Source organism: Papilio polytes, unplaced genomic scaffold (assembly GCF_000836215.1).
Source record: "Papilio polytes unplaced genomic scaffold, Ppol_1.0 DF823980.1, whole genome shotgun sequence".
Taxonomy (NCBI): domain Eukaryota; kingdom Metazoa; phylum Arthropoda; class Insecta; order Lepidoptera; family Papilionidae; genus Papilio; species Papilio polytes.
Window position 1 is genome coordinate 1,822,093 of NW_013525224.1, and position 12,362 is coordinate 1,834,454.

General features: G+C 37.8%; 1 protein-coding gene across 5 annotated transcripts in view; it reads right to left on the reverse strand.

Moving 5' to 3' along the window:
* Positions 1-12,362, reverse strand: part of LOC106101559 (dual specificity tyrosine-phosphorylation-regulated kinase 1A) — a 95,212-nt gene that overhangs the window by 6,826 nt on the left and 76,024 nt on the right. For all 5 annotated transcript variants that reach the window (XM_013280811.1, XM_013280810.1, XM_013280813.1 and 2 more), the window contains 6 exons: positions 5,366-5,554; positions 3,668-3,815; positions 2,914-3,087; positions 2,459-2,571; positions 651-860; positions 371-459 (listed from right to left, as the gene is read on the reverse strand). In XM_013280811.1, the coding sequence (XP_013136265.1) occupies positions 371-459; positions 651-860; positions 2,459-2,571; positions 2,914-3,087; positions 3,668-3,815; positions 5,366-5,554 (923 nt within the window). The remainder of the gene's footprint in view (positions 1-370; positions 460-650; positions 861-2,458; positions 2,572-2,913; positions 3,088-3,667; positions 3,816-5,365; positions 5,555-12,362) is intronic.

Sequence of the window (12,362 nt, forward strand, 5' to 3'; positions counted from 1 at the left end):
CACGGGTTGATTGAATTTTGAGATTTTGCAACCCGTGGGATACATAAAATGATATGTTTTTTAATTTTTTTTTTCATAAAATGTATTGTTTAGAAACCAAGATAAAAGATTATTAGACTATTAAATACCGAAATTATAAACTTTGAAGTTTGGATGAATCTGGCTAAAATTTGGGACCATTGTAAAACATAGTCTGGAAGAACACATACTGTTTTTTTTTTTCTGAAATTCGTCGTGCTAACTAAAAAAGTAGGACTAGATGCAAGATTGTAGAATGGAAGATAATGCCAACTACACACACATTGGACATTTTACTGATAGTATAGATAGTATCAATATCATATTGTAAAATAAAACATTTTTAACTAACCTGCCATCCTTTCCGTTAACTTTTTTCAGTACGTATCCACCGCCCTCTGACGCTGGTAATTTGTCAAAGAACTTTCTAGTTTTGTGCGCCTAAAACATTAAAACATAGAGTAGATAAATACATCAAATCGAGCACACCAAGATAACTTTAATTTGCACTGAATATTGGCTTCTTGGCACATATAAGCTCATATGAATCAAAACGCGACTAAACAGTACGACTTCAGCTAAATGGAAATAGAATTGGTCACTTTTCATTGAATTGTCTCTATATTCATTACCTGATCGAGTAAATGATCCGGCGGCATTCCGAGAACTTCGACAATCTTGTTCATCTGGTCGAGCTCGTTGGCGCCGCTGAAGAGGGGCTCGCCGGTGTGCATCTCCACGAGGATGCAGCCCAGCGACCACATGTCGATCGCCAGGTCGTACGGGATGCCCAGCAGCACCTCCGGCGACCGGTAGAACCTCGACTGGATGTACTGGTATATCTGGAAATTAGGTTATACCAACGATTACTTCCTATATCAGACAACGATGTAAATTTTTAATATTTTCTCAGTATGACTTATTAATATAGGTACAATCGCCGAAAAATGCTTTTTTCCTTTATTCCTATCAGGATAACTACATCAAATTTAAATATTTTTCATATATTAAGTGTTTCATATATTAATTAAAATATAATTGCAGCTTCAAGATTTCTTATTGATTTAATTGCTTATCCTGTAAAGTAATGAAAATTAGATTCTCATATTCTGACCAATGGCTATATAGAATAGCCTATATTGAACTTCGATAGAAATCGATATTTCTAACGTAAAGAATGTAACTTCACTGGATATAATTTGTAAGATTATTTAGGCCTTATACAAAAGCAATATACGATACATAAAATTCTTATGACTTTTTACTTTTACTTTCATCTTACATTAACAAAAACCTGTATGACATAACATAGGTACTTTAATTGCGATAATATCGATGCCTGTGACAAAAGGATAAGTAGGTTTTGAAAAGTATTCTGTGTGGGATAATTTTGTGGGCGTATCGAGCACAATCAGGTTATTATCCTACGCATATCGATGCATAGACATCAGAGATACCATAAAAAAGGTTAAATGCAATCTTAAACCCACATTTTTGATACAAATAATATTCGAATTCTGTCATAGATTGTGATCTCATTCAGTGACTCGATACATGCGGATAAAGTCCAAACAGATACTCCTGACGGCCTTCGTTATTCACCAAAAGTATAAAAAGTTCGCAATCAGTTTTACATAATAAAACATCTGACGCAACAATGATAACACAATTACATAAGCAATAGAATAATTAGTCTAAAAACAAATTGTTTAATGATATACTGCTGCGTAAAATAATCACAATTAGCGTTTAATTAATTAGAACAGTATCGCAGAGAGGGCGTTTGCGATAGTATAGACCGCGACCCATCAATGAATCGCTTATCTGCATCGAAACACGCCAAAGGCAGTTCCTTAAACGCTGCGTAATAATTTAATATTTAACGCGCAATTGGCGATAACCCTTGCCGTGGCCGCGGCCGCGGCTCGGGAGGCCCCGGCGTGATTTATCTCGACAATTAGCTTCTACTCAGAATTGGATCTATAAATCGACAACGGAGATATTAAATACGGCATCTATGGATTTTAATTGCATTCATAAATTTGCTAGAATACTGATATCTTCGAATGTACGAATGAAATTATTATGCAATATTAAAGCAAGGCAAAGGACTGCTAATATTCAAAATAAGTTTGCCTTCAACTACAAAACAAGAATTTTTGAGCTTTTATATTATTATTTTTTTTATCTGGATAAAATTATCGGTCAGGATAAAAAGGCTTCCTACGCAGCGCTGTCTTGTACATGGCTCTTAAATTTACACCCACGCTTTAAAAAAAGGAAAAATTAGACAACTGAATTACCCCAGAAAATGCCGGCGACTCACTTTACATGTAGAAATACGTTTTTAATAAGTATCTGGTTGTACTCGATGGCTTCTACTAAAATAACTGTATACTACAAATGTGTACTTTTTTTACCAACTTAAACAGCCACTTACCCTTTGTCCTAGTTGACACGAACTGCCGAAATCAACAATCTTGATGGCTGATCTCTTAGGATTGCATAGCAAAATATTCTCAGGCTTAAGATCACAGTGAATTATATTTAGTTCTGTAAAGAAATACATTACATTAGAAAACGAGTAAAGTTTTTGAGCCCTTGATAAGAAAAGTTTAATAATCACTAATTAGACTAAAAAGCGGACATTTTAACTAAATTATTGCACAACTATTGTACGATTGTCGATTGTTTCGTTGCCAATCCAACTGTTTAGTTGCACAACTAAAAATCGAGTAGTGTGCGCACCTCCATAAGCTCATAGGAGTCAACTAAACAGTTGTGCGGTAATCAAAGTTGTGAACGCTCTTAGTTCTTTTGGCACGATTTGACTGAGTGAATTAAGGCACATTAGATATACAGTTTTACTTAAACCCAAAGAGTTTGTTTACCAACCTGGTTGACTAAGGAACAGTAACGCGGTGCACAGCTGCTGTGCGAACTTGCGCGTCAAGTTGAGCGAGACGCCGCGGAAGTTGGTATTACGCAGGAGGTCGTACAGGTTGTACGACAGCAGCTCGAACACGAGGCACAGGTGGTTCCGCCACATAAAGTGACGCTTCAGTTTCACTATAAAACAATAAACAATTAATTAGTTAATTTCTTATTTATAGGTTCACCTATTACAGGTAAAACACAGAGCCCAGGATAGAGCGAGCTGGCGGAGCACTGTGGATACCCTTTGCCCCGCTTTGGGGACATAGGACTAGTAGCGAAGCGAAGCTATCACAGGTAACACCATCATTTGCAATGATGACAATTTATTATTTTTTTATTTAGTAACCTTCCCCTAGTGATATCCCTTCTTCATCTTGCGGGTAATCTCTTGAACCTGTCTCGTTTTGGTAGTGATTGTACCAACAATCTAAAGGCAGTACTTACGTGCAATACTTAGGTATCGTGATCAAGCGCTAGCTTAACGAACTTAAAAAAAAAAAACTAAATTTATTTACTTGCTATGACAGGGAAAACTTATACCATGATTAACCCAAAACAAACAACTCTAAATGGGTTTTTACTTGTGGCAAATGTGGTTCCTATATAAACGATAACCTCATGTTTTATTTGTAATTCCGTGCAATTAGACTTGTTGTTGTTTCCTCATGCCTTTTTACGAATTAAGGGGGTTTTAAGTAAACCTGTAACTTACCTATATAATACTTATTTTCGGCATCTGCCCTGTTCATCATTTCTAGTAACTTGACTTCTATTTGTGCCTGGTTTAGGAAGGGTTTCTTATTCTTAATTATTTTTATCGCTACTTGACACTGCTCCTCGTGGTCGTACGCTTTCACAACCTGGAATAAAACATACAATACAAGATTATTATAAATAATCTTAATAATTCTATACAACTTTAGTCTATACTTCTATACTAATATCATAAAGAAGAAAGATTCTTAGTATATATTGAAATAACTCTGCCGATATTATGAATTCGTTCACGATTAGAAAGCTCGTTATCAGTAAGTAACATAGGGTATATATTTTTTTAATTAATTTCACGCGAATAAAGTCGCGAGCAACAGCAAGTATTACATAAGTATAGGCGATTTTTGTTTTTTTTTTACCTAGAGTATAATTAAATAATAATAAAAGGACAAAACCCTAAAGGACGACAGAGCAACATGCCTTTTATAATTGGCGATATCGTCCTCAGTTTGATTTTATTGTTGGGACTTGGATATTGATGTAATGATTATATCTTTTTCTGTCAATAACATACATATGATAGCAATTTCCACTTTATTAAAAAATTAATTCCAATTCGTATGTTTATTATTTTTATAAACGGACAAGTGCCAAACGAAAATCTATAAACGTCTTAAACACTAGAGAAATTGTAGTATTTTCCTAGAATTTTTTTAACTGTTAATTAGTTAATTTCTTAATAAGTTTTTATGGATTTATTGCACATATATAAATTTTCCCAGATGAAGTAAACACTACTTTAGAAAGACGTCTCTGAGATCTACGAGTGGCTAAGTAAACGTTTAAAATGTCTGCAATCTTACTCAGCTCTGCGGCGAGGCAATAAAGAATCGAAGAATAAAACACTAGGGTTGTGCAAAAAACTCCGCTGCTCGTTTAACTGGAATGTTTGCTCAATGGCCCCGTTATTCCTATTTTTATACACGAGAGCTAACTACATTTTATTATGAAGAAATAATGAATAATCAATATTTTATCACATTTTTCTCACAGTCCGTTTCTAAAAACCGTTCTTTATGCGAAACTTGGTTAATTAAAATGAAATTTTATAGTACTGAAAATTCCTAAGGGACTGTTCTATCTTTTGGGAGATGTTAACCAAGAACAAAATACGTCATCATCTCCACAACCTTATCCTACTCCCGTAGGTCGGTATATTTTCGTTGACCAGATTAATCTATCTTCCGTCATCAGGGTCGTTTTCTTGATCATGTCACCTTTCACGTAACCTATCCATCTCTTTCTACCTCTATTGATGTATCTCCACTTTTTTTTTGTTACTGAATGGCCACTGTTTGGCTTGAAGAGGCATTTACAGATTCACCAGGCTTGAGTTAGCCGAGCGCAGATGGCGCTTAGCCTAAACCTCGTTTATGAGTAACTGAGCTCGAGGGCTCTCTCAGGAGCCTCGGCACGAGCCGTTACTTCGTTATTATAACAGTATTCGGGGGCCACCGAGCTCTTAGATCGCTTCGGTGGACGCTCCATGGAGTGACTAGGCACAAGGGCCCCGAGAGGGGACCTCGGCTTCGACTGTCACTCAATACCTCCACATTCATCTAAGGTTTTATCAAACAAAAGTCTAAGTTTAAAACTTCTATAGCCATTTAACATAATAATCGGTTTGTTAGCTCACCTGCCCAAAGGATCCTTTTCCTATTGGCGAGGAGATTTCATACCGGTCGAGGAACTTCTCTCCCTGTTTGATGATGTAGTCGTGGTTGTCGTCGTCATACCCGTCGTTGTATAACTTTCTCTCCTTCTTGTGTGAACCGTCATCCCCAAGGTACTGTTGCGCTCTCCGTTTCTTCTTTGCATAGTAAACCTGAAGCGAAAATAAGAGAAATCGTTAATAATACACTTTAATCAAATAAACAATAGATCGAACATTCGAAAAAGTTCCTTCACTTCACACGACAACAAACAAAAGTCAATTTATATTTCGGCGTATTTACTACTCAGCAACAAGTTACGGAGTCTTTTTTTTTGATTTTAATAAATCAAATCTTAAGGTATAAAAGTTTTTGCTCGACATATTTATGTACAGATTAATAAAGTAGAGGCATCTATGTTAAGTATTAAGAGTATCGAATATAAGAGATTAAAATATCCTTGAAATGTCGGTCAACCGCTGCATCCAATCGATAGGGGCCGAGTGCCGATATTTATCGCTGACACAGCACCCTTATCTATTTTACAACGACAGGATCAAATTAAAAAGCACCGATGATGCAAGCCCCGTTTAGAATAAAAAAAGTTCATCTTTTAAAATTTGTTTTAACATATCATTTTTAAAATCATCCAATATTCTAAACGAATTTTTATTTCAAAAATGGAATACGGTGCCCTATAAAACACTATCGTTGTTTATGCAATAGTACTTTATATAATAAACCTTTTGTGTGTCTATTACATTCTTACTATCGGCTTAACGCTTGCCACCGTTGGGCGATTAGCAGTTAATGTTTATATTCGTCGCTACAGACCTTGCTTGAGGCAGTTCGTGTATGGCAACCCCATACGTCGCGCTCTAGCCGCTTTATATGAATTTATCATAAATGCGGCGGCATAGAGCGACGCGTGATTTTGAGGCATATTTTACGAAAAGGCTTCGAGGAAGTATGAATACTAACGATGCAATGCCGTAGGCTATAAACGTCTAGGCGACCTACGCAACTAAGATATATACTATGTACAATGAGGGCTTTTGAATACAAGCTATATTGCTTCCGAACAACAGCGTTTATGATATTACACTACGTTATGATATAAATCTAAAAATTCAATGTTGACTTGATCTGAGACGCTATACACAAGTTTGTTTCATAAACGTTTTGATTTCTACAAATACACGCGCATAGAACATGATAATGTATAAAGTAACACAAATAGAAAATTGTAAGCTATAATCAATATCATAATAAAATACTTAGCGGAAAGATTAGGTTAATAGTCAGGCACATAGCAACATACGAACTTATAAAAGAGTCACCGTATGCGTTATAGGAAATGACGCGTCGCGGAGAGCGCGGGAATTTCGTCGGACGGACGTTGACCTAAATATGCGGTTGACATTGATCGACGATGGTCGCGATATGCCGCTATACAAAACATTCGGATGTGTGGATTCCAAACGCGCCGGTTCATCGCTACATGTTTGTTATTTAAAAGCACATATTTACTAATGTAATCTCTTATGTGTTTTGCGGACACAGTTGGATTCCGAATTAGTAAAGTAAATAACTTTAAATCATATTACACGTTAGATTGATTTCACCTGACTTGTCTAGGTTCAAAAAATGCTAAAAATATTATAATAGACGAGCATCACGTCAGGCTTAGCATACAACACTAGTATTAGACCGGTGTTACATAAATAACTATGAGGCAGTAAAACCGGCGAATGCAAATCAAACGATAACCCAAATTTCCGAGTGCGGCCTAGATACCTAATAAACAATAACTATATTTGATAGGCGTAGGAAGAACGGGCGAGCGTAGAGGTTCCGTCATATGTCTAGTTCAGTCGTGTGGTGGGTGGCAGGGCCGGACATGCAACGGTGACGCGATGTCAGATGCGTGGCTTCCCCGGCTTCCTTGATGTTGATTGTTGCCGGGTTGTGTTTCGGCGATATGATATCTTGGCTACGGTCCGGTTACAAAGGCGCCGTTGACAACGGTGGCGCGGCGGCGTGGTACCGTCTTGGTGGTGAGATGGTGAGATGATGCCGCAAGCGGGGCAGTGACCGCGGCACGTGGCCGCGAGATGAGCGCGTCGGGCCGGGGAGAGCCGGGGAGAGCCGGCGCGCGGCGGCTGTCATTGATTTTCCCCTCCCCCCGCGGCCGAGGCCGGCGCCCCTGCCGCGTCTCACCCACTTCCAGCGCCCGATAACGAGGTTAACGGGCGACGTGAGCGTCTCCTAAACTTTAATTATATCGGTACACCCGACGTGCATGTTTAACCGGGTCTCTATTCAGCAGTTTTGTTTGCGGCGCACCTGATAGCGCGACGTGGATCCGCACCCAGCTCGGCGATTAAGTGTCTGACGAAAGCCAGCCAGACGAGATGTGAACTGCGAGCAATGTTGGCCACAAGATACATTTTGTAGACTCCGGTTCAATTCGTAGCAACAAGACCGCCTTGATACTAATATATGCTTCGGGTTCGCGACACAATAAACGTCGTGAATTTATAATAAGCACATAATATTGTGTTGCTAAGCTTAGCACTTAACAACTGTTGAATGACGAACATTTACTACGAATACAAATAAGTACGAAATAAAAATAACTTCAATTTCCATATTTATAAATTCATCAATTTAAAGAGCTGCATTGCCGACACGTTGAGATACTAATCGACGATAAAAAAATATAAACTCACTAAGAAACGAATAGATTTGGCTCATTTCATTTCTATCAGATACAGTTTTAATGTTGGTTGTTTACATAATAAGTAAAGTTATTTTATTTCTCTAAAATGTGAATGTTTACAAGTTTGTCGAGAGTCGGATGACTACGGTTTTCAAGCTTACGTCGACATGTAGTTTATGTTCCAGTACAATATAACTAACGAACAATATGCGAGAACTCTTCAAAAATTCATAATGAATCATGTTAAGGCCAGTGCTCGAGCGGCGTTTAATTTAAAGTTTCGCCAAGTGGGAATAGTTTTGGATACAATTGAATAACAGCAGTTAGGCTGAACACGTACTGTTGAGAAATCCCACTCCGGACCCTGCCTCACTAACCATGTATAAAATTATCGCTAATTATTACGTGACATTAAATTAATATAATTGCTTTAAGTTATTTGTGTTTATTAGCCGATAAATGGCAACTATTGTAATTATTTAGTAAATAAATCTATACATTTTCGATTTATCTTGACTATTAAACGCAGAAAATCATAGGGATCAGTTGTTAAAACTTCATTATAAAAATCCACCGATATAGGTGAAATGCAGGTAATAACTATTGAAAATAAATGGTAATTAGAATAAAAATACTGCAAATCACACGCCATAGTTTACCATCATTTCCCATAGCATTTTCCGCCATCCGCCAGTGCCAATCTAGTGAAAATAACTTATTTCCCCGCTATAACATCTCCATCGTAAAAGATAGGACCCTATGTGTGGGTTAAACAGTCACCTACCCAATATCAATTTACTAGAAGTGTCATTAGAAATTCTAGCTAAATTTAAATATTTTTAGTAATCCAAGGTTTGAAAGACGTCTTGTAGAAAATAGGGATCGATGATACTCTATGATATCGAGATAAATGATAGCAAACATTTTGTGATTTATCCTCCAGCAAGATTTATGATAAAAGTAGATCTCATCATGGATGATAACAGAAGTAAAAATTTATATACATTAACATAACCATACAATTGTTCCTTAACAATGTTTTGGATGGGTATTTACAAATCGAATTAAAATAGTAATATACTATTTAGGAAGTAAAGTATTGAGAAATGGCTTATCACATCCAGTACGATTTACAGATCGTTGTTTCCACGGCTGTCGGTGATTCAGTACGTGAACCCACCAAAGATACGAGAAAAAGGGATGATGTCTATCCTAATGTTTATTACATCGCATTCTTTTCGATTGTTGATTGGCAATACTTCGTTGAAATTACTGAAATTAAACGTAATGTAAATACATAGTATAACAATAAACGTTAGCTTTCGCCTACGACTGCAGCCGAGGAATTAAAAAAAAACGAATGTAAGTACTGTATGTGTTCTTCCAGACGATGCTCTACATCTTTACTAAATTTAATCGTAATCCATCCATCCATTTCAACTTTCTCATTTATATCATTAGTAAGAAGTAAGATTAAACATTTGTCCATAATCTGGGCCTTTTTCTTTATGTTCATCTTTAACAAAATCATGTAAACAACTTATAAATTGTAATAGCAAAAGGTGTTGAACCGATACTGGGTTAAACCTCCAGCAGCAAATAAAAGGACTGCGAAATAAAAGTACTCAAAACTTTAGAGAGCACCTTGGTTGTGCTCAACACCATTTCTAATGGCTTGTTTTAGTACAATCCGAAAAATATTTGTAGAAATAAAGTATTTACGAATATGAGTATCGATTTAATTAAAAAAGGCAGGTTAACACGTGCTGATTTTATAGATTGATGAATGACATTTCACGGTTGTACAAAAGGTATAAATTACTAACTTAATTTTGAATTTCAGTCGTTCATTCATGTCTATTTGAACTAATAAGCATACGCTTATATGCTGCATTTGTATACCTTAACATCATTTTACTAATTGTTTCATTAAAATTAGAGAGATGTTTTGTATAGTGTGTGTTGTTATTGCGTGGGGTTATTGACTCTGTCCACGTGGTGCGCCGCACGCCGCCGCCTGAATCATCGCGAAATCAATCGCGATCGTTTCGAAAACGTCTGGCGTTTCATTGTCAAAGTGATCGTGTTGAGTTGAGTGCACCACACCGTTTACACCGTTTTTTTTTTTGTATGGTTAGTACAAGTGTTCACGGTTTAGATGGTGTTAAGTGATTACTACTGTATAAAAGGGCCTACCTACGATATTATGCTTTGGATCACAGTGCGTATGCATTCATAAATATTACAAAGTCTGTTTTTACGTGCTTTTTTTAAATAGTTTCCTAATTTAAGACCAGTAAACAGAAAATTCTATTTTTTTTTTCATAATTGTATCAACTACTCATGAGCAGAGTGATATGATATCTGGTATCTAAGATGCGCGAAATTAGATTATTTTCTAGCACATTATCGACAATTTATCTTGTTTTTAATCATGTCGTTAGATTTTTAAACTTATTTTAGCAATTATTAGATAACGGCGTAATGTCAAAACGTGCAGAACGTTGCTGCGGCGAAGACCGCGACGACCAGACGCGAGACTCGCTGCAGTGGATTCCAAAAAAAGCAAATACGGTTGCTAATTAATTTTTCATAGGGCCGGCGACGACACCGCGCCGATATGCAAACTACCCCCGCACCCGCACGCTGCACGGCGCGCTGTCGCCTGTCACCCGTCGCCGTCGCCCGTCGCCGCAACGCCGTCAATTAGTGCGGCGGAACTGCGCAACTTTACATCATTAACACCATAAAAAGACAGATATTGCGAGAAAATTTGTGCAATCAATTAGGAGTTTTAAGAGGGGTCGCGGGGGTGGATGCGTGCCGAGTGCAGCGCTGCAGGCGGGGCGGAGGGGGTGGCGGTGCAGCGAGGGGCACGGGAGGCGGCGCGCGCATCTGTGCATTCGGCATATTTACCCCGATAGTGGGCGGGCGGGTTCACTGACCCGACCCAATGCAAGGCCTGCGTGCAGTAGGGGCCCGTTTCATTACTGCCACCGCATCGCACACCGACGCAAAAAGCTAACACTGTGCGTCAAGTGGGCACGCATGCTTTTTTTGTTTTAATCATCTGGTGGATGCAGGCGCAATTCTGTTTTAGAGATGAGCAACCGAGTCCGGAGAAGAGAGGACAGCCGCGGGGCAGTCTCCCGGCCGATACACTCATATCGATCTAGTGTTTATTTTCATCCTAGTCTTCATGGTGAAACTAAAATTTACTATGCGATACAATGCTTTTGATTGTCTAAATACAATGGAATCAAACAATAAAATAAACGAGTCTCATTTGTGAAAATAACAGACGAGTAAATTGTCCGAATAAATATAAAAACAATGCACTGGGCAGGGATACAATGCGTCTAAACAGCACAAACAGCGAAAGCGAGGCGGCGCACCCACACAGGGATCATAATTACAGGCCGGCATTCATAAATCCAGTGATTAAGGCAGACAGACACATTCACCACTGTAAACTGTAGACGACGGTATACTTATGCAAAGCCACCCTTGCAGTCGGCGAATCGGATGCAATACTATAACCTACCCCAACCGTTCCCCTTGGTGCGGCAGGTCAGGCCGGCTTTGAAGGACATTTACATAATAACCGAGCGAGTATTTAAACCACTATTCGTTAATAGCTTAACGTTAACAACGTTACCGACAGACGACATTTGTAAGTTTCGAACCCAAATAAATTAGCGCGATAATGATGTCTCAATACACCGCTTTGTGGTTTATTCAAATTTATAAGGAATTGTGTAAATAGCCGGGGCAGTAAATAAACTTAACAGTCTGTCGGAAGCCATTGCAAATTCTCAAAGTCTAGCTCGCGAAAAGACGTTGTCATCGTAAATCATACGTTAGTAGCACTAAAGCTTGTTCGAGTATTTCGTAAAATTATCCGACGTTATATTTCAACCAAATGTGTTTGTATACAATGAACCTCTCGAAGCGATGGTTAATTTATTGAATTTATATGACTTTATATTACAGAATTCGTAAGCTCGCATTTTGTTGTCTGAATTATTAAATGTTGAAAACCGAATACAATCAATTAGATTAATTTACGTCTTCCATGTTGAAATAATGGAACAGTGAAATGGAAACAAATCTTGTTACTTTGCCGTGCTTTATTCAATAAGGATTGATTTGTTTTGATATTGCCGCGAATCGACTTATCGATATATTAAGCCTTACAAACTAAGACATAGACTCAAGAACTTTAGCTGATTATGGAACATTTACTTAAGATCTTGTAA